We start from the raw sequence: 24,373 nt of genomic DNA, 5'->3' as shown, positions 1-24,373 counted from the left end.
AATCCTTATCTAATAAAGTAGCTCTATCATCCGAGTACTAACTTGGCTACACCGTGGAGGCACGAGAGAATATATGAGATTCATAGAGTAAAATAAATTATTTAAGTTGAACTCATTCGATGAATATTTGGATAATTCCTCATAGAACGTTTATTGCGTTGGCAAACTCGCACCTGAAGATGTTGATAATGAATTTACTGCATTGTCAGATTTCACCTAATGATGCTGGCAGACAGAAAACTATAATTCGGATAAAGTAAAAAAAATAACAACAAATATTCATTGAAGAATAAAATACAGTAGAGACAAATATTCTTAGAGTTTAATACCATGTAATTTAAAATGTAATTAGAAAAATAATTTCAATAATTTGAAATTTTCTTTTCTTTTCTTTTCTTTTCTAGCAAATGCTTATTCATTCCGTAGAATTAATGGGAAACTGTACTCTGCTCCCAATGCACCATGAAGCTCTATTCACTCACTGATACCATTTCATTTCGAAAGACGTTCATTGAATAAGTTGATGGATGACGGGATCCCCTCATTATGGATATCACCATTGTTAATAAGATTGACAATGGTCTGATCGAGTCTGAACAAGGATCTAATTCCCTCTCTTCATTTCATAAACTTCTTCAAGATGCAAACCACTGCCAGATGAGAGCAAATGGCAGAGCGGCCTCGTGATAGACAGAAGATACCACCAAGAACCAGAAACCCATTCTTGATCCAATTCTTTGAAGAGCTCAATGATTTCTTCTTGGAAGCATGAGCCATCTTCTTTTGCCCAAACATTCTGCCTAATCTCCCAGCAACTTCCTTTTTGTCTGTCTCACCATTGATCTCGAAATCTGGCGGCACCTGAGCACAAAAAGAACATCAGCATGTAGAAAATCTTCACAAATGCATAAACCGTCTTTTATGCTTGCATGGAATTGTATAGGCTTGAATGATTCAAATGCTAGTTTCTTTTGACAGGAAAAAGTAACAGCTTGAAGTTGGATTACTAAAGCTGACCATTTTAATGAGTTTCTGAATGGTAGCACATGATGTTGATCGAATTGGCCTGGAGTAGGAATATTCACGGAGTGCTCTGTTCATCTTCATCACATAGTTCCATATTCCATTGACAAATGCAACTTTTGCAACCTCAATGTTGATGCCAGCATCTTCTTGATGCATCATTGTTATCTCACAAGAATTCCTACCAGGCACTGCAACTTTTGACGAAAGTTAAGACACAGTATACTGAGAATCTTGAAATCACTTGAAGCAAGTACAATTCAAAAACTTGTAATAGTGATGATCAAGCGAAAAGATTTGATCCTTGCATTGTTGGAATTTGGAATCAAAACTATGTTATGATGCCAACTTCAGCAGTTACTGGTTATTTCCCTTGACAAAAGAAATAGACTAGCAAGCCTAGACAATAGAGGATTAGTGAAAAATGGAAAACAGGTACATCGTTTAGCCAAGTTACTTATTAGATGTAACAAAGTTGCACAGAAAGCTTGCCTTTCCTTATGCGCCAACCTGATCTAACAAAATCAACACGTACATATTTACTCTGTCGTAGAGCTAGAGGATGCTCACAATTCTACACAAGCAATAGCAAAATGATTGTTAGAGAAAATTGAACATAGGGCCTTAACTCATTTTAGAAGAAAGAAAAAAAGAAAACTCATTATATGATGCATTCTCAGTTATCTTAAATTTCAATTCTCATGATATTACTACTATAATGCAACCTCATGCCTAAAACTAAGGTTCCATTTGTTTCACATAAAATATTTTTGTTTTTACATTTTATAATGTTTTCTATGATGTAAGATCATTGTTAAATAAAATTTCTATTGGTTAACAAAAAATATGGACCTCTTTTGGAAAATAGCTCCCTTTTAAACATAGTTCAGATCATTTTATTAATCTGTATGCAAGTCCACCCTCGTCAATAAGCATACTCTCCTCTCTCCACCCTCTACCTTTGTCTGTGAGCCCTCTGATCTCATCCTCAAGCCCTTCGATGGTGTCTGTGAGTTTACCTACATCAAACAGATCAAACGAACTCTCATTCGAACTAATTTGACACACCCAGATTGCCTTATTTACTTGCTCTATTGTGCAACTAGCTTACTAGGCCACCAAGCGTGCTTGATCGGGCCAATCATATTTAGTTAGTGGTATTCTTCTTTAATTCCAATTTGGTAGCCTAGTTCATATTTTATATCTCCTGCTCATAGTAATTCTAAAGAAAAACTATGTACTTTCTCCTATTTATTGGTGATTTATTTTTCTCTCATGGGCTTTTACCATTATTTCAAGAATTTTTTTTCATGTAAATCATTTTTGTGAGCTTGTATTTTTGTTTCATGAAAAACTACTGCAATATTGTTTCAACTAAATGTCAAAGCATCATCATTTCATTCAGTAATAGTAGAGGTACTTCACAACTTAACAGGTGGTATAAAAGCTTATTCTTCAAATAGAGGTGAACAATAAAAAAAATGATAAGTTTCACGAAAGCAATTATCACATTTGGAAGAGGATGAAAACTTCATTGCAAGAATTATTATGCACCAATATTATTGATTCAGCAAGGTCCAAGGACAAAAGTGATGATGATTGAAGATTACCCAGACAAATATATATTGCATATGGCGACTTGTATATGAGAAGATCTACAACTGCATTGTAGATTAGGCAGACACACATGTAGTATGGACAAAGTTGGATAGACTTTGTACCCAAAAAAATTGGAGAAAAAAAGTTATACCTGATAAAGACACTCTAGCGTACAGGGGATGAAACTAATATCAACGATCATCTGAATACTATGTAGGGCATTATCAATCAATTAAATTATGCAAGATTTTTTATGATGTTCATGGCCTGTGGCCTCTAAGCTCCCTAGATAATTGGGATACCCAAATTCATCACCTAATTGACTTCTTATGAAGAGAAAAATGTTAAATGAGGAGATGAGAAGGAACTATATGGGGTGTCACGAAGTTTTGTTGCAAGGCACAAGGGAAGAAGCAAAAGCAAAGATTCTGCAAATAAGTGGCCATCAAGTGATAAGTAAAGGAGAGAAGAGATACAGTAGACCAGTGGTAAACCTAGCCACATGAAGAGAACTTGCAAATTGCTCGATAAAAATTAGAAATCATAGAAGCACAAAGAGTCTGAAGATGAGAGCATGTTTGCTATTGCCGTTTTATCTACAGATGAGGCAGTTATATATACTAGTTTGTCCTAGCTGTGAGTGCTACCATATTGTTCCAATAATATTTTACTACCTATGAACAGGAAGATTTTGGTGAAGTTGGTTGACAACAATGCTGCCAAGATTGCTGGAATAGGCGACAAGCTGACCCAAGCTGGGGGACAATGTATACTTTGATTCTTAAAACGTCAGAGAAAATCCAGATTTCAGTTTAATCAATTTTAGTTAATAAAATTCTAGATAAAGAGAAGTTTCAACATCAATTTGGTAATTAAAACTCATAAAGCCATCACCACACATTGTATAAAACTCATGTTGCGTTAAATGTAAATTTGGTTGATGTAATCAACATTGGGTTTGTGTCACAAGAGTATAGAGACTGAAAGAAGATGGATAGCCAATCCTTTATTTTTACTAGCTAAAGAAAGAAGTTGAGTTTCAGTTTTTGTTGTCTATTTAGGAAGCGGTAAAGAGTATCCTTTAGGACCAGATCTGAGAGGAAGGAAGACAAAAGAGTGATGCATTCATACATCTCTGATTATTTTAGGTGGAGTATCTGTGTGGCAATCAGTTCATTATCACACTCATAAATAGTGCTTCTAGAAACACTTAGGTTATAAACTTATGAAAATAAGAGCCAAGTGTTTGATTTCTTTTAGCTTTTCATGCCAACGTTGAGAGAGACAAACACTCAATTAAAATGTCTTTGCCCTGGTAATAAAAGAGAGTTAAGGTATACTACTCCCACACTGAATTCAACATGAATTGTCAAAGCCTGGTACATCTTTGTAGAAAAGGTGAGATATATGTTGAAAATGTTGAAGTTATACTCAAGCCATTCTAGAGAGTGTTCAAAACGACTTATTTGTTGAATAGATTCCCATCAGTTATTTAGGAGTTTGATTAACATGGAGCATGGATAAGTAAGGAATCATCCATATATGAGGGTATTTTGTTGCAAGGTTTATATTCATGTATTGAAGGAATAGAGGTTACAGTGGGAGTTCTGAGCAAAAAAATAAATAAAAATAGTAAATCAACATCAGAGAAGACTACTACATCAAGTACTTCATCAGATGGAGCTATGGTGTTTCCAAAACTTGCAAGCTACAAGTACAAATTAGTATTGATGATGAGATGCAGAAAGGGGAGCCAAGCAAGATGTTGAATAAGAGGAGCAACCCTTGCACTTAATGAGAAGGGGAAGCTTAATCAGAGATCATCACCCATCAATTAGATCCAATGATTCAGAGTATATCCTATATACCAAGCAGGGGGAGGTAGAGTTTCTAGGAGGAATAATCTTGCACATATAGAGATCTATGGATACAAGTTGTGCAAGAGAAGATGAACTCTGTAAAAGTATATAATGCATAAAATTGAGTTGAGTTGCCTTGTGTAGAAAGCTTTTAAAGAACAAGTGGGTGTTCAAGTTGAAAAGAGATAGCAAGTTGATCAGATACAAAGTTCTAGTAACTACAAGAATACAACTTTGAAAAAGTATTCTCTCCTGTTGTTAAGGTGAAATTGATTCTAAAAGTATCGGGTCTAGTGGCCACCTTGAATCTTGAGCTTCAGTAGCTTGATGTAAAGATTGTATTCCTACATGATAACATTGAGGAGATCTACGTGGAGCAACTATAGGATTTGACGTTCAATGAAGCAGCATGATTTGTAGGGTTAAAATAACATGTATGGTCTAAAGCAAGCTTCCAGGTAGTGCTATAAGAAGTTCAACTCTTGTGTAATCAACTTGGACTACCATAGAGCAAATATTAATCCATCTAAATACTTTAGATTATTTATACAAGGTGACTTCATTATTTTATTGCCCTATGTTGCTTGTGTGTTGATTATAGGGCATGATTGGCTAGTTGAAAGCTTGGTCATTTGATATGAAGAATCTGACATCGATCAAACACCTGGCAAATATACAAATTGATTGAGATAAAAAGGCTAGGTAGTTGTGACTTCTACAAGAGAGGTATGTAGAACATGTACTAAATTAGTTGAACATGAAGGATGGTAAAGCAATCTATACTTTTCCTAGCTAGTCACTCCAAACTAACCAAAACAATTAGTCCATCTCAGAGGCAAAACAAAAGGAAAAGTTTTCATGTTCCTTTGCAATTTGATCACTTATGCATGCTATGGTTAGTACCATACCAATGCTTAGATATGCAGTTAGAGTTGTGAGAAATTTCTCTCATATCTGCGAAGATGCATTGGATCACAATTAAATGGATCTTTAGGTACCTGAGAGACACATTAAGCTTAGCATTATTCTTTATGGGTGTTAAAAATAATTCTTGAGCACTACCACTGATTCAGAAATGATAGTAGACTTAGATGGGTGGAAGTTCACTTTAAGATATTTATTTATTTTTGCAAGGGAGAAGAGGTATCTTGGCAGTCGATGTTGAAAAACTATGATTCATTATTATCACAATATATTGCAACAACTAAGGCTTGCAAGGAAATAGTATGGTTAGGATGTTTCTTCAAGTTTTGAGTTTTATGTAGAATGAGAATGTAGATTATATGATCCTATGAGTGTTATTGATCTCAGTAGGATGTCCATGTATCAAAACATATTAATGACATGAAAGGGGAACCTTTTTCCCAACTTCTCTCATGCAAATACATGAGAAAGAAAAATCATGAGATGTGGTCAACTACAACCCACATGTAAACACAACTAATGCACGACTCATACACAAGAACAATCCCAAGGGAGTTTTAGAGGGTTTCAAGACTATTTTCCTCAAAGAATGTTCTAGAGTTTGAGATGATTCAGTGGTTTGTGAATAGATCACTAGAAGCGATTACGACCATCAAAGATTATTAGAGAAAGAGATTGGTTTTAAGATTTGCCTTGATTTTGAAGATCAAAAACAATAGTGCACCTCTAGATTAAGACATTCTTGTTTTGATTCAATCTAATAGCCTGATACTTATTTTATCACTTGCACATAGTGATTAAGGAGAAAAATATATATATTCTCTCTTATTTAATTAGTGGATTATTTTTCTACCTGAGTTTTTTATCCTTATCTGTCAAGGAGTTTTTCCACTCTAATCCTTTGGTGTGCTTCTGCTATTATCTCATTTTATTACACTAAAATATTATTGCCACTAACCCCCGAAGGGTCACCAATTTCATGAAGTATAGTAAGGATATTACATTATCCAATAATTGTTCCATTGCACCTTAAAACTTGTGGGAGAAAATCCTTCTATCTACATGATACCTTCTAAATAGAATTCCAATAAAAGATAATAAGATAAGGCCATAAAACATGGAAAATTTATACAAAATGGAATATTTTAGAGTGAAAAATAAATATTCGTGAGGCCAAAAAGGATAAAACTAGTCCCAAAGTTATAGATGTTGTTTATGTAGGTTAGTCCTTAAACAACAATTACATAATACTTGTTATCTACTTAAAATTTTTATAGCATCTCAAACAATACATTAATAGTCTTAAGGATTTAGCATTTTTTAAAATAAATTTACTTCTAAATTTGGAAGTTTTCTACTCCTAACCTTGATATTCACTCTAGGTTTAATCAAGCTTGCCCCCCTTTGATCAATTTGTCTTTCAATGCTTTTGACGACCCTAGAAGCTTCAGATTTGTGCTAAATAGGCATTGCTATACTCTTAGTATTTCTCTGAGTGTTGTCATGCTTGTTTTTCCAGCTTTTGAGCCCTATAGGTGATGTAACACAAGAAGAAAGCTTTATTGTTTGAAGGTATATATGGAGTAGGAATATGAAATTGATTGGTAAAGAAGTATAGAAAGGTCGTAGGAACTTAGACATCACAACTAAGGAATTCTAGGGATTACAGCATAAGGAGATAGCATCACATAAGTTGGAAGAATTTCTTAACTCACTTTTCTATTTCAAATCCCAACAATACAGCATACATATTAATATTAGTAAGCAGATTCTTCAATCAAAGAAAACATGACTCATAAAATATAATTTGACTAAACTTTTAACTAAATTAAAGACAGGCTCTTTTAATTGAAACTCCAATTTAACTTTGATTATCAAACATTGGAAGTGTTGGACTTTATAGCTGACTCTTCAACTTCCTAAACTTTTACTTATAACCACCCCCTTTTTCTGACACAATCCAATACTCAATTACATCTTCAATTTCTTCTTTCAATGTTTAAACTATTGAAAAGCAAGCATTAGATTTATTATTTGTCATAATAGAGGAAGATGTATTTCCCTTCTCGACTTGTTTAGGCCTAGCACGTGAACTAGAGGCCATGGACGCAATGTTTTTTCCTCTAGTACAATATTCAGGCTCTTCAGCTCCACTAGCCCTAACAACGACATCCCATGTCAAATCATCACCTTTAAAAACCAACTCATCTTCTTCATTATCACTTTCTCCATCCATTCTACCCATTAATCATTCATTACTATCATCAATATATGTCCAAGAGATGGCGTCAATCTGATCACGTGCATTATACTGAAGTTTTAAGGCACGATTGTATTTCACAAATACCAAATTATTTAAGCGTTGTTGAGCTAGCCTATTCCTTTTTTTGCTGTGAATCTGTGAAATGTCAAAAATCACAATAAGTATAATAAAATAGCAAAGAATATTTTCTACTTATAAAAGTAACATACTAATAGTACTATACATTTATATTTATTACATACTTGCTCAAATACACTCCAATTGTGCTCACAGCCGAAAGCATTACAAGTGAGGCTAAGCACTTTAATAACAAACTTTTGCAATTCTAGAGTATTTGCTCCATAGCATTCCCACTATTATTTTGGAGATAATACTCTTCTATGTCTAATTGTCACATTCCTTCCAAATAGCCCTTCTACTTTTCGATATATAGAGAGCTGGATAGTGATTTTATCTTGTTCAGCAGTTCTTGAAACCAATCTCGCCATAGTTTCAAACAAATCATTCACCACTTCTCCATAGATATTTGAATCCGTATATGAATAAAAATATTTTGGATTCAAATAATGTCCTGCAACATGCAGAGGCCCATGAAGTTGGTATTCTCAACTCTTATCAATGATCTCAAATACTTTTTTGTATTTCTCTTCTTTCTCTTCAAAGGTCTTCATAATTGTTTCTTTTGCCCTATCCATAGCCTCATAAATATAGCCCATAGGTTTTCTTTTGCCATCAACCAATCTTAGAACACGAACTAAAGGGTCATATATCTTTAAAATATGCACAACGCTACTCCAAAATCTAGGTGTCATGATGATTTTAGCTACCTTCTTCCCCGCAACTTCTTTTGCCCATTTACTCTTTGTCCAATCCTTTGAAATGAACATTTTTCTTAAATTTTGCTTCTGTAGGTACATCCTTTCAAGAGTGAGAAAAGCAATAGTAAATCTTGTGACACCTGCCTGACAAAGTTCTTTTGTCTTTTGCCCATTTACTTTCTGTCCAATCCTTTGAAATAAACATTTTTCTTAACTTTTGCTTTTGTAGGTGCATCCTTTCAATAATGAGAAAAGCAGTAACAAATCTTGTGACACCCGCCCGACAAAGCTCTTTTTGTCTTGTGAATTGCCTTAACATATTTACCATGCCTAGGTGAACATAAATGTAGGCATTCACACTCATTGCCTTCTTCAATGTTGCTTTAAAATCAGGCAATTTCCCAATATCTTCTAAGATCAAGTCGACGCAGTGAGCGGCACAAGGAGTCCAATACAAGTGACCTGTTTTGCTTCTAATAATTTTCCTACAAAAGAAGTTAGAAACTAGATAAGTTTAGCATATATAAAATTATATTGATAAGAAAGAATTAAATAGATTCTTACCAGCAAGCACATTGTTACTTGCACTATCCATAACAACTTGAACAACATTTGCTTCTCCTACACGCTCCATAAATCAATCAAGCACCTGAAATATTTTCTCTCCCGCCTTTGCATAATCAGAAGCATCAACCGATTTGATGAAAATTGAACCTTTAGGAAAATTCACTAAAAAATTAATCAATGTCATCTGCATCTGCCATCAAACTATAACCATACTTGGCTCTGTTTCACACGACTTAATGTAATCATTTGTCGCACTATCAACAACCTTTTTTAGAAAAGGAACCCACACCTCATGATAACTAGGTCCTTTTAGACCTACACCATATTGGCCAACCAAACCCAACATCTTTTTGAAACTTGAATAGTTAACGGCATTAAAAGGAATTGTCGCATCATACATCCACTCAGTTATGGTCATACAAGTTTTTTCCCTCAATTCTTTCTTGTATGCCTCATTTATCGTAGCTTGCCTCTCTTTACCCTTTCTACTTTCAACATTTTTTTTTGCACATTAGGAGCAAAATACGTATCCATTGGACCTATTTATCTTGACCTTTTTTGCATATTCACTAATCTAGAACTTGTACTTATACTTGTAGGTGACGTAGCTTTAGCTCCAATATCATCCATATCAATATCATCACCAAGAGGGTCTACATCCTCAAAATCCAATGCTGTAAGTTTAGAAAGATTACTTTTCTCAAACTTTTTCTCCATGAAAATTTTAATTTCTTCACGTACATGAGGCAAACCTCTTTTGTAAGTCGTAGTATTTTGAAACCCCCCAACAAGATGTTGTTTTGCATAATAGATACCCCCTTTTGCAACTTTTTTTATAAAAGTTACAACTCAAATCATTTTGTTATCCGAATTAACTCTTTGAAAATAATTCCATGTCAAATCTTTTGATGCATATGTTGGAGCACCACTACTACCTTCCATGATAATTGAACAAAAAAATAGCCTGAGAAATCAAAAACAAAATAAAATCAATATTTTTATAATATACTTCAATATGTAAAAAGAATTTATTAGGCAAGAAGAACACATACCAGCAAGAAAAATGAAAAATAGGACAAAAAAATAGAAAAACAGGACAGCAGCAAGAAGAACATGTACCAGCAACTAAGTAAGAAGAAGAAGAAGAAGAAGAAGAAGAAGAAAAAGAAGAAGAAAAGGAAGAAAAGAAGAAGAAGAAAAAGAAGAAAAGAAGATGCCAGAAGAAAAAGAAGAAAAGAAGATACCAGAAGAAAAAGAAGAAAAGAAGAAGAAGAAGAAGAAGAAGAAGAAGAAAAGGAAGAGAAACTGAAAACGAAGAAAGAAGAAGAAGAAAAGAAGATAACAGAAGAAAAAGAAGAAGAGAAGAAGAAGAATAGAAAAAAAAAAGGAAAAAACACATACCAGTTGATGGGTAGGGCGACGTAACTCAGGCAACAGCGGCAGCGGCCGAAAATTCTCCGGGGAGGCTCAGGTTCAGGTGAGTACCTCTCTTTCTTCTTCTTGCATTCATTTTCTTCTTCCCTTTTATCTTTTTACTTTGTGCCCTAATTCCAAACCAGATGAAACGCTTTTGGGGTAAAGAAAAATAGGTTAAAAACATTTTTTCAAAGGAAAAAAAAAAAAAAAGAAAAATCCAGAAGATGTTCAAGAGGCGCGCCTCGTTCGCGGCTCAGGTGAGGTGCAAAGGCGCGCCTAGTCGCACCCAGGTGTGCGCCTAGCGCACCCAGGTGCGCACCTTAATGACAACTGCCTCACTTTCCCAAAGGCGTTGGCTATTGCGCCTTGTGTGCCTCACACCTCGGGTGTGCCGGAGGCGGCCTTTAACAACCCATATTTGAACCGAATAGATAATTACTTAATCAGCCTTAATAGCTCAAATTAGACTTATTAATCGATTGATGCCTTATGACAATTAAATGATATCAATTACCTCAATCGATTTAAAAGCCTACTATATGCAATTTTCGTATTGGCATAATTATGTGAGAATGCTATTTCTGTTTGCATGCATCTTTATATTTAATTTCATTCTCACCTTTCTTTTTACGTAGAAAACTCTGCATGCAATTTCTTTTATACCATTTAATCGATTGGATTAAATTCAATAGATTGCATTCTCACGTACAAGGTTGTTAATTGATTGGAAATTGTTTCCAATTGATTGATAATTTATCCTTTAAAGTTGTTAATCAATTGGAAAAATTCTTAATTGATCAAGATAACTTTAATCGTTTGACCGATCGATTCCAATCATTTCTATGTTCGATTTTAAAACATTCAATCAATTGGTGAAAATCACCAATCGATTAGGCAACCATGATCGAACCTATAATCGATTAAAATCAATTGCGTATTCGATCTTCGTTGAGGCAATCGATTGCCAAACCACAGCAATCGATTAGGACAAACTGATCGATTAAGTTAATCGATTCTTGACGGTTTTGTTCGTAATTTAGGCTCGGTATCGCAAGTCTTAAATTACATGTAAGCCCACCATAAGGGATATTAATTCCAACACTAAACTCATCAAAGTGAATGGATTATCTTCAAATTTGAGACAGAAGTAGCTAGAGGCAGAGTTCTAAATGGGGGCCCATATGATTTATAGCTACCCCATACACTTCAAGACCATGCTAAGTTGCTTCTTGTTTAGAGAAGGATAATTCTATCGTGTACCACTATCCAATTCCATGGGTTACCGGTGGACTGTTGGACCAATAAGGCACTGAGCATGATCACCTCTTGTATAAGTAAACCCCTCCTCTATCATGATCAATTAACAACTCATAGCAAGGCTCAAATCACATGTGCTTCCTTATGAAGGTTGATGCATCCAAACCACTTGTGCAGAATGTCCCAATTACCTTACCAATTGGTGCTGAAGTGCACTTGAGAGTTGTATTCAAATACATTCCAAGATATTGTAACGGATAAAAGTAGCTGGGGCACCAAGCCAGTACTTGTAAACACATGGCAGAAATGGAGACTCAAAATTAAAGGCTATGGGCACCATACTACCCATCCACGGCTTCCAACATTCCACTTTAAAATTGTGGGGGTTGTCATGAAGGAAGCACGGAACAACTGATACACACACTAGTCCAATCCATCATGCAAATAAACATAAAGGAATTTTAAGGGTTCAAAATTCACTAAGAAATCTAGGCATCATACCATAAGTAGATTGCATCTATTTCATATCTCAGCAATACAAATCAAACATATATATTTATTACGTGGATTTTCGAACATAGAAAACATATATAACTCATAAATATACTTTAACTAAACTCTTGACTAAATTAAAGACTCTTTTAATTGGAGCCTCAATTTCCTAAACTTTGACTATCAAACATTGGAACTACTAGAGTTCATAGCCAACTCTTTGTAAGGAACTAGGGCGCTAAACACGCTTAAGTGCAGCGGAAAACTTCTAGTTCCTCCAGAAGATCCATGCGAATGAAAAGACATGTTACAATTTATACTAAGTTTATATCATGATAGTATACCTTTGATGCGTGCACACGAACTCCAAACAACTTGGATCTCAGCACGATCACACGTTCGTGCCTCTATGGTATCGACATGAACAAATGTTCGTTTGTCTCACAAACTCGCAAAGTGGAGAAGGCAACCACCTAAGGTTGTGCTAGCAACCTTGATAGGAGGTCTCAGACTAGAGGAGAAGAGAAGAGGAAGGAGAATGAAGAAGTACCCCAAAATGAGAGAAAAAAATGCTTAAGTATTTTCATCCAATGAAAATACTTAATGAGCATTAATGAATATTTACACTCTATTAAGGACCACATTTGAACCTCTTCATTTTGAATTCAATTTCGAAAATTGAATGATTCATTGAATTTCGAAATTTAATAAATTAATCTCTATTAATCCTCTTAGTGAATGAATTCACTTGAGTCCAACTCAAGTATAATCCACTTGAGTCTAACTCAAGTCCAATTCAATCGAGTCTTACTCAATTGATCACATGCAATTTCAAATATAATGAATCACTATTTCATTAATTTGTATTGACTCCTTGAGTCTAGTTCGAATTGGACTCAATCCAATAATTAGATCCAATTGAGTCTAACTCAATAAGTCCAATTCGGATTAGACTTAATCCAATGATTCATCATATGAACACATCTCCAAATCTACTTGTTCTTTGTGTGTGACCCAATAGGTTCTCGTAACGTTGGCAATGTATCCAAATCAACATTTAGATACATAAGCAATGAATGGCATCTAGCAAGGCATCATTGCTACTTAAGTAACGAGAAAGTCGAGATCCGACCTAACCTGTCCGTGGCTATTATCTTGTATGACTTGGTCCCTCTATCTTTGATATCTAGATTGATCAATGAGGTATAGACCGTGTCATCCTCTTATCAACCTTTTGTGTTTCTTGATCTCTAATAGACACACTCAATCAAATAAGCTCAATATCTCATATTGACTCATTTGCGCATGGTTATGCTTTCTTGTGTCCTACTAATCAAGAGACCCACAGATATCGCTTCCGTCATATGGAAGGGATAGATCCCCTCTACATCACTCACGTCCCTCCGCATAATTCATTGCATACCCAATGATCGACTTTATTGTCCACCTTGTTACAGGTGACGTTTGCCGATACCAAAGTACACAACTCTTTATGTAGGGAACCGTAGTGACTTCAGGTCTAAGGACTATTCATACCAATAGTCACATGAGAATGTTTATGACACTCATATAATAATCCATGAAACATTCTCATGGTGGGTCATTCAGTATATATTCTTTAATATATACCCATGTGTCAACCTGATATCTCATATCCATGACTTGTGAGATCAAGTCATCTGTTGACCTACATGCTAGTCTCAACGCATTAATATTGTCCTTGTATATTAATGCTTGATTAGGAATAGTTAAGAGTAGTGTTTCATGTATATCTACAATATCTCACTATCAATTCAACCAATTGGTATGCTGTAGATAAGAACCTACTACCCAAGGACATTATTATACTTATTCAATCGACACTGAACTGAAATAAATATAATAACCAACTTTATCTTTTATTAATAATGAAATATGATATAAAATGAGCTCTTTACAATCATCTCATAATTGGTACTAAGGCTAATACTAACACTCTTCGCCTTCCCAAACTTTGACTTTTAAATTTGGAATTGTTGGCCTTTAAATTATTTTCCAAATAGACACGTCATTTTTCAAAGTATGTCGATTAAAAATTGGGCTTTGAAATTTTTATTGTTGCACTTATAGACTTATAGAGGAGACTATCGCTTGTCTTCATCAATAGGATTATCAAGTACTTTTGGCCAAAAGTATTTGATGGTCCTAAAGGCATCGTCAAACGAACCGTTGCACTCCTAGTGTTTCATTGAATCTTTGCATATTTATTTTTCTAGATTTTAAGCCATATAGGGTGATTAAACACTTTAGCTCATTTCCCTCCTAATATTTTTTTACTTTTTTTTTCATATTCATTTTTTTTTATTCTAAGCCCTATAATGTTGTCACTATAGATGCATCCTTTTGTAAATTTCCAAGTATAGTGTGTCCTTTGGATATTCGGTAAACTTAGACGGGCCCTTTGATAAATTGTTGACTATGATTTTTGGTCTACTGAACTTTTCACTATTCAATGCTTAATTGTATATATCTCGAGTTGTAAAACCGGACTAGTCTATGTGAAAGGCTGAATTATCACCCTATGTTACAGAGGCTACTTGCCTTAGCAGTTTCTTTTTTTTTATATCTTTCAGTTTTATTTTTTAAATATAAATTGCCGCGTGACATTTTTTGCTTTACTAAAATTTAAATAGAATTATAGTTTGCTTTTCTGTAATTGATGTAATAGTAGCTTGTTAGATGAGAAATACATTCCATACCTTGGTGAAGCAATAAAAGGTTTTGTCTTTTCCTTCCCACATACGCCATGCTGAAATATACTCTCTCGGTTTCAAGATAGGGAACTTCTTTATGGAACGTCCAACTTCTGTCCCACTATGCTCATCTACTTGGAGACACTCATGGTGGATCAAAATCTTGTCCCACTTTTTCCTGTACTGATTGTCCATGTAGAAATCTCTCAGAAGCTCTGTTGAACATTTCTCAAACGTTGCAACACTAAAATACTTCAGCGGCCCATTCTGAAACCACGCACACATTAAAAGTCAGTCAGGAGGATAGTTATTCCACAATATGAAGTAGAAGATTCTAATGCTAACCTTAAACCCTAAATCCTAAACATACTAAAATGTGATTTCACATCACAAGTAGTCAGAAATAATTAAGAGGAAAACAGAAATTTTTACCCAGAAGGAGGACAAACAGACTAATTGACAAAACATTACCCAAATCCGAAAGCAGATGGGCTATAAAGCAAACATCTATATATATTAAATGAGTTATAATGGCATACTTTTGGCCGGCAGAACTTCGCTTTGTAGGACACAAGATCACTTCTTTTGTCGATCACGTCCTCCCAGATCTCATTCCCGCCGAGCCTTCCGCCAAGATTAAGCTTCAAATCTCTCAGATCGGCATCAGTTATGAGCATACAAATCCTGCGGAAGTTGAGAACATCAAGAAGACTATCCATTTAGAAAGAAGCCCTTTTCAGGCATCAAACCAGAACCAAATGCAATAATAATACCAACAAAAGGGGAGCCAAAGAAGTATAACTTAGTCCTCATGGAGGTCGACGAAGCCCACGTAGCTCCATAGACGGGAGGTCGGCGTTGGGGGAAGAGGAGCTTCCACAAGAGGAAGATGAGCACGACGGCTGCTGCCCAACCGCTGGCAGAGATTCCGTGGCAGAAATTGGAGAAGGCGAGAAGTGTTCGCGGTGAACCCGGAGGAAGAATACGGAGTGCTGCCATCATCAAAATGAGGAGAGATTGAAAGGTTGGAAGAGAAAAATGGAGCACAGAATACGCGAAGAGGAGTTGGCCTCCCGCGAGAGGCAAGTTTAATTCTTTGCTTGGAACAAATTTTATGTACTTTTTTTATATTATTATTTTAGTTTCAAAAAATTATAAAAATATAATCTTTAATTAATTAAATTCTTAATATATAATTTGTAAATTTTAAAAATATAATATATGCAAAATATAAAATCTCAATATAGTACATGATTCTATCCAAAAATGAAAAGGTGGGAAATTAGAGATGTAACTACTCGTTGGCTGGATATAGATCGTGTCCCGCTCTGCGAGTCAAGAAAGGGGTTCCCGACATTGACCCTCTGACACTCAAGTCAGTCACTGAAACTGCAAAAGAAAGCGGAGCAACAGTAATGCAAGCACAAACAGTGAATAACGCATATCTCTACCGGTACTTGGATCCCCCTTTATGTAGAGCCCTGGTGGACGATGTGCATTCTTCTCGAGGCGTTGACATATTCTCTAATGTGTTCTATGAAAGGACCTATCAGGAAAGTGCCTCTGACATCATATCTTAATAGGGCATGCATATCTCTGACAAGACAGTAGACCTTCCGCCGTACGATCCGCCTGTTAGTCATGCCTCATGTCAGCGGCATTATCTCCCAAAAATATATCTAGAGATATGACACTAGTCTCGCTGCTTGGCCGAGTGGGGTAACCGCTCGGTCGGGACTCCTCCGCTGTGTCGACCTCAGCTGCTCTTCCTTGAGGTGACTGGGTGTAGCAGTTTGTCCCTCCCGATCGGACAAGCTGTTCAATCTCCTCAGCGTCCTGTCGTCCCGTACTGAGCGTCTAGTGATCTTACTGTATTATCTGAGCTAGACATTTGGCCCACTCGAACACTAATTGCCCTGACCGACCGTTGTAGTCTCTTGTCGATCGGGCACTCATTGCCCCGATCGGCTGTTGTAGTCATCCTCTGCTCGACCACCGTAGGCAAGCCTTTTAACACTCTGGCATTGACCACCTTGACTTTGATCTCCACACCTCGGTAGTTGACCCGTGCTGGGCGAGCCCCCCTTTATCGCCACATCAGTATATAAGATGAGGTTTGCAACCCCTGGTAGATCTGACCACGATTCAGAATTGACAGTTTCACGGTTCGGAACTAACGATTCGACGATTCATGTGGGTCAACTTGATGTTGGATGCTCCGCGCACTCAGTAGCGCACGTGAGGTGCTCACGATGAGTCAGGTTGGATAAAACCCTTATATATATTATCCTGGGCAACACGCGATGCGTGCCTGTGCGCGACTATGTGTCGCCCTTTTTTTTTTTTTTGGTTTATTGGGGTTTAGTCATTTAGGATTTTGTTTTAGGATTTAGGGGTTGGGTTATAGTATTAAGCACAAAATTTATTTTGAGGTGCTCACGAGGTGTGCGGTGTAAGATGTGTGGTGTATATATATATATATATATATATATATATAGAGAGAGAGAGAGAGAGAGAGAGAGAGAAGGGTTACACTGGATGTCCCGCGTGGGACAGAACTTCTTTATGGAACTCAGGTGCCCACGCGGGACGCCCAGTTGATCATCTACATATATATAGTCTTGATATCCTACTTATCTTATGGTGCTCACATTGTGAGCATCATGTGTAATTTATTTTTTTTATTTTTTTAAATTTCTTTAGCTTTAATACTATAACTCAAATCATAAACCCTAAAAATTAAACTCTAAATTTTAAACTCTAATTTCTAAAAAAATAAAAAAAATATATATAACTTGGTGCTCATAAGATGAACATTATAAGATAAATAGGATAATATTTTGTACATATATATAAAAACACAAATTATTATTACTGTTCATAATTACTGCCTATAATTACTATCCTTTGTCATGGTTCACTGGTTTGTATTCATAGTGATAACTGTTCACAATTAAAAATAAAATACCATTGAAAAAATTAACTCCAAACCTAACTTCTGCTTCAAAATTAAAAAAACAACTTGGACGTGAAGTATATAAATATTGGTATCATATATATATATAAAAGGAAGTTTAATCTTGTAAACTTTTTCATCAATTCTTCGAAGGATTTTAAATGGTCCATTTACCCGCAATTAAGTTTGCCAAACTATGTCTCTTCTTGTGAAAGTAAGCTAGCTTGTCTTGTTTATTGTTAACATTTTGATACTTCTTATTTTGTTGGATGATGTATTCATTGTGGCAAAAGGCAAAACGCTTACCCCCAGCGCTCTCGTCGTATCCGACCCAAGGTCATCACGAGAGAGGTAAATCGTAGCATCCGAGCAAGCATGTGACGGACAGAGTGTAATACGGGGATAGGGGATTTATTCCCCAACTGCCTCGAGGATGCATTCATGAGTGTGCTCATGAATTTTCTTAGTATTACCTCCACAGATTGACGCAATTGATACTTATATGTGTGATTGTTCTAATAGATTTTGAGATCAATTCCTAATCGATGTAAAATGTTTCACTAGATGCTTGACCTCCCTCATGCAAAGGGCTATTGTACTAGGACAAATGTCCCTTATGATTTATCCTCTTCTAGAGAATATGGGGTCGCCCGAAGGAATAATTTAGATGACGATCTCAACTTTCGCTCCAATAAATTTTCTTAATACTCTTTGCTTGTTCTTCATCATTTCCGTTAAAATTTTGGGTGGGACGAAGAGAAACTAAATCAAGGAGATTTATTGGATTGTGACCATATACCACTTTAAAGGGACTTCTATTGGTGGTTTATCTTAAAGACCTATTATAAGCAAATTTAACATGAGGTTAAAAGAAATGTATAGATAACCTAGTGCTATTTCTAGTAAATGTTTCTGACTATATTCAATGTTTACCACAATGAAATGTCCCCACACTATAAAAAAATGCACAAAGACAACGTTTTTAGAAAAACCCGTTGTAAATTTGATAAAAGACTATAGTTTTTGATAAAACCATTATCTTTAATGCAACAGTTACCCTAAAAGAACGTTGTAATGACAGTTGGGACAACGGTTAAATGAACCGTTGTAAAAGATAATATTTTCACAACGCTTGTAACAACGGTGCATAAATCGTTGTCATTGTGATAATAAAACAATAGTTATAACCTATTGTCATTGAATTTATAACCGTTGTGTTTTTTCTGGCCTTAAAACTCATGGCAAAAATTGTGACTTATGTGAAAAAAAATAATAACAAACAAAAAATAATAAAATATATGAAGGTTGTCGTCCTCTTAATCCGATGTCGAAACCTTTCTCTTCACCCGACGCCGAAACCATTCCTTCCTTGTTGTCTCTTCACTAAAGCAAATATTGGGTTTGGAGCAAGGGATCTTGTTGCGCTGAGTTATTGAAGCGATAAACACTAAGAAGGTTGGGAGGAGTAACATCAAGAAGTATACACCCAACGGCGAAACCACAACCCTTCCTCCCCTTCTGATTTAGATTAGTACATAGCTGTGCTTACCTCTAGCAAGTACTTCCCTCTTCTTCTTTCCTTGTCGTCTCTCGTCTAGGGTTTGGAGCAGGGGAACTTATTGCACCGAATTATTGAAGCGACAGTAAACATCTTGTTTCTAACTCTCCTTCCTTTTGTGTTACTTCAAATTATTTGGATTTCTCATTCTCCTCACTATTTCAATTTTGTGTGTTTGATGGTAGTTATGTGAAGGAGATGTTTATCTGGGATAACATCTGATCCGATCCCACTATACTTTTTTTTTATTATAGCTAGAGAGACCATTATATTGTCTAATCTTGGCCTATTAAGTTATAAAGGGTATTGGACTTGAGTTCTTCTCGATTTATTGAACAAGCACAAGGGCAACATCTCCATCAAGGTAATAATTGTTGCATGACTTTTTTCCTCTTGTGATGTTATTATCTAATTTGGTACAAAGTTTTTGTCTCGTTTTTTCATTATTCGACTGTATCACAAATGAATCAATTGATCGAGATGATGATGACATCCTTGTCTTCATTCTTGCTCTTTGCCTCCTACCATTGTAGTTGGAACTCGGAAGAGGAAATCAAAAGTGTGTAGAATTGGAGTCGAAAAATGTGTACAGATTATAGAATTGAGAATGAGATTATGAGAGTAGAGCAAATGTGAGTGAAAATAATGATATAGGCTCTCCATTTGTAGAGTTTAGAGAGTAATGAACATTAAATTATATTGTCACGCCCCGGGGAGTCTCTGTCCGAAGAAATTTCGACAGCATCTCCCCTGTACAGGTGACAATCTGAAACTTCTACAATGCCCTCCAGGGCCACATATACATCGGCCAACACGGCCGGAACAATAATAATAATAAACATAACACACATCCCAAACATCCACGCAGTTTAATAGTGAACAACTTAAGCAATGATAAGAAGACTCAAAAACAACCCTACTCAACTACATCCATAAAGCTCAAAACATATTTCCTACTCCACTACACCCATAAAGCACAAATCCGACGGAATAAATCCACTCACCTCTTCTGCCGTCTAGACAGGCATGCAGTAAAACAAATCCGAATGAAAGTCATCGACAATATCCATATAGTAAACTGATACAAGTCCAGATGTATCAAAACAGCATAAGTCTGAACATAGTCTAAACAAGAAAAACTAAAAGATCAACACACGTCCTCGTGGACTGCAGGGGACTAGCGACTGGAACTCTCCGGACAGCATCAACCTGAAAATAGCAACGGAGGAGGGTGCGAGTCCAACACTCAGCGGGTAACCACTGATATGCATAATAAAGAAAATAACAACTAGCATTAATCATGCGTATAGTCTCCTGATACATGAAGGATAAATGCAACTGAAACAAGCAGGAGAAAGTTGTACTAACCAGGACCAGGGTATAAGTACAACAGGGTTGTCAGACCGAGAGTGTCATAAATCCTGTATGCATGTCAATCATATGCATCCATATAAATGCAGCAAGTAAATGCAGCAAACACAAACAATAAATACATCATGCATATGATGCAAATGTCATGGTCACCCCTGACGTCAGTCAACCATCTTACACACAATGGTGAGACCGAGTGGGTAGGGCTGTGACAACTGTGCACTCTGCCATAACTACTCCTGATGAGTGACCTAGTGGACGGGTTGCTGTCGGAGTACACCTATCCTCCTACCCCAAATCATAAATGGGGGAGCTCAATGCTCTCATCTCCCGGTACACGATGACGGAGAGGAATCTCTGCCGGCTACCACGCTGCGTCACACTACCCATGAGCGGACCAACGGAGCCAAACAGAGTCCAACCGCCAACCGTCTACCACGCTGCTACACTAAACCAGCAGAGCCAAACAAAGTAGAACTATCTGCCGGCTACCACGCTGAGTCACCAGACCAACGGAGCCAAACAGCAGAACTGCCACACACCTGTCTGATATACCACTAACCCATGAGTGGTGGTGTGTACAGATACATGTAACTGGCGATGTGCTCAACAATAATGGAGCAAACTATCGCACAGCATGCAATCATGTGAGATGATGCATGACACTAAACATGACAATATCCTGAACAACATAGCAATATCTATACATAAATATAAAATGTGTACCATAGGACAATGAACCAAATCAAAGGTACACCGATCAGATAAGGTATCAAAAATCCTAGGTCCTGAACATAATAAATAACATGGTTGTGTCACTACCTCTATAAGTATGTATAATCAGGTAAATACTAACATGATGTGCATAACAAATAAACAAACAAGCATGTAAAAGATCGGGTAGTGATCAACCGAAGTAAATAAGAAGCACAATCATTGCTATTTGTTAAAAAAATATTACTATGCATATCAAATGACATAAAGTTAAAGTACCCGCCTCTAAATCAAAAAGTCCAATCCAACGTCTAGATACTCATCTTGAATCAGAGTCCTGCACCAATCAATGTGTATATTTTATTTAGCTAAATTCCAATAAGTAGCTAAATAAAATCTCTAACACTAAATTAGGGCAAAACCCCTAATCAACACACAAATATAAACATAATTCACACTCAACAACTAATTACAACCTCTAATTCAAACCTACACATAATCATGTAATCAAATCATACCTAAATGAATCCATTATCCACAACACGTATCAAATCCCTACACTTACCTCAATTCCATATCTGTTTAACAACACAATTTAAGCCAATACTCACTAACCTTCAAGGCTATCGCTAGTGTCCTACAATCGGAGATGGTGTATAGCCGATGATAACAACTGATGCTCCGAATAGTTGGCGAACAGTATTACCGACACTGAGTAGACAAATCAAACCCACATCAATACCACATCCGAACATTCATTTGTAATCTCACAACCCATGAAGTTGCTAAAAATAAAACCCAGGTGGAGTCACTGACCCGAGTAGCCGAAGATGGGCAGATCGGATCTAGGGCACCAATGAAAAAAAAAGTAGGGTTGGACCGGATGAAGGGGACGGGTAGCGATCAGCGGTGGTGTGGAATCGGTGGTGATTTGGTGTGAGAATGGAAACCAAGGCCAGTCGTCGATAGAACCAGTGGGAAAGGAAGTCATCAGAACTAAGAGCCGTGGTGCAAGGTCAAGTGGCACAGGCGACTGGTACCAGACCTGGTGGCCGTCACTCGGCTACGCCGTCGGGCAAAGACGAGAGAAAAGTGAACGGTGCTCGTGTGACGGCGATCTGCACCGTCGCTTGGCGGAGTGGAAGAGGAAAGGTAGGTGTGCGGCAGTAGAGCAGAGATTAGGGCACGAGGGAGGGGAAAAGGGGTCGAGTGCGGGAAGATGAAGGAAAGAGGGGAGAAGAAACCGCCACGTGCGGTTAGGGCACGGTGTCGGGTGGGGTGTTGGGCACGCGGGGGAAGAAGCACAGGGAAAAGAAATAAAGAAAAAAAATAGGCTATATAAATAATTAAACATTTCCTCTTTAAACGGGGTAGCCTAAATAGGTTTTTCCAGACCCCGTTTTTATCCCCGTAAACTCGTTCATACGAGCTCCGAAAAATTTCTAAAAATTCCCTTATTATTATCTGCCCTTTTCGGTGTTTTACATATATTATTTGATAAAAAACGATCAAATAATCTCAACTGTTGAAAAAAAAAAGACCTCTTTTCTGTTAGGACCTTCGGACGCGGCTAGAGATGGGGGGTGTGAATAGCCGACCCCAAATTCACGTTTCTTCCTACAATTTGAGTTAGCGCACCAGAAATAAAAGATAGAAACGAAAATGGAGAAGATCAAACTTCAAACGCGACGATATAACGAGGTTCGGAGATGATACTCCTACTCCTCGGCGTGTTCGTAAGGTGGACGAATCCTATCAATCCGTCGGTGGATGAGACCCCGGAGAACCGGCTAATAAAAACTCCTTCTGGGTGGAGAAACCTCGCCACAATCTCTCTTGCAACAGCAAGATCAGTGTACAAGAAATACAGCAAGAAGCCAAGAACAATATGAATGTAAAAACACTAGTTTGCTTGCCTTCTCATCGACTGGTGATGAAGCAACCACTTCACGCCAACAACAGCAGCAACTGATCAGTTGGAGTCCAGCCGAGGGAAGCTCACACGAAGCTTCAGTAATGGAGAGCTCAACAAAGCTCTGATCGCAAGGAACAAGAAGGAGCAAGAGCAAGAACTCTGCTCTACTGTAGAGGCCCTTGATTTATATGAACCTGCGAAGAAGAAGAAAGAAGAAATCTAGCCGTTGTGTCTCAACGGCTAGACCTGGACCGATCAGGCTCCACCCTGATTGGTCCAGGATGGATCTGATCGGTCAGGGGACAGATCAGGCCCTAGGCTGATCGGTCCCCAGACTGATCCCAACTCACACAAAGAGTTGGTTGCGATCCCTGATCGGTCTGTGGACCGATCAGGCCCTAGGCTGATCGGTCCCCAGATCGATCCCAACTCTCATAGAGAGTTGGTTGCCAGAGCCCTGATCGGTCTGTGAACCGATCAGGCCATTCCTTCTCCCAATCTATTTGGTTACTGATCGGTCACCAGATCGATCAGATGACCCAGTGTATCACTGGATCGGTCAGCAGACCGATCCAATTTCCCAGCCTTAAACCTAAAGCCTTCCTAATCTAGAGAACGAGCTACCGAGCCCTCTCTGACCTAGTCCGGAGAATGAGCTACCGAGCCCTCTTCGACTTCCACGTCCGGTCCATAGAACGAGCTACCGAGCCCTCTCTGACCTAGTCCGGAGAACGAGCTACCGAGCCCTCTCCGACTTCCACGTCCGGTCCAGAGAACGAGCTACCGAGCCCTCTCTGACCTAGTCCGGAGAACGAGCTACCGAGCCCTCTCCAACTTCGTCTGGTCCAGAGAACGAGCTACCGAGCCCTCTCTGACCTAGTCCGGAGAACGAGCTACCGAGCCCTCTCC

The 24,373-nt window shown here is 37.3% G+C and overlaps 1 protein-coding gene across 1 annotated transcript; it reads right to left on the bottom strand.

Moving 5' to 3' along the window:
• Window positions 1–320: 320 nt before the first annotated feature.
• On the bottom strand, window positions 321–16,006 carry LOC121994262. The gene is made up of 6 exons (XM_042548359.1): window positions 15,753–16,006; window positions 15,490–15,634; window positions 14,957–15,217; window positions 1,516–1,597; window positions 1,018–1,214; window positions 321–861 (listed from the first exon to the last, which is right to left on the bottom strand). The coding sequence occupies exons 1-6, from the start codon at window positions 15,950–15,952 to the stop codon at window positions 619–621; spliced, it is 1,128 nt and encodes a 375-aa protein (XP_042404293.1). The 5' UTR covers window positions 15,953–16,006; the 3' UTR covers window positions 321–618.
• Window positions 16,007–24,373: the final 8,367 nt, after the last annotated feature.

The sequence above is a fragment of the Zingiber officinale genome, chromosome 6A (assembly GCF_018446385.1).
Source record: "Zingiber officinale cultivar Zhangliang chromosome 6A, Zo_v1.1, whole genome shotgun sequence".
Taxonomy (NCBI): Eukaryota; Viridiplantae; Streptophyta; class Magnoliopsida; order Zingiberales; family Zingiberaceae; genus Zingiber; species Zingiber officinale.
The sequence above is the reverse complement of the archived record's forward strand: the minus strand, read 5'-3'. Positions and strand labels throughout refer to the sequence as shown.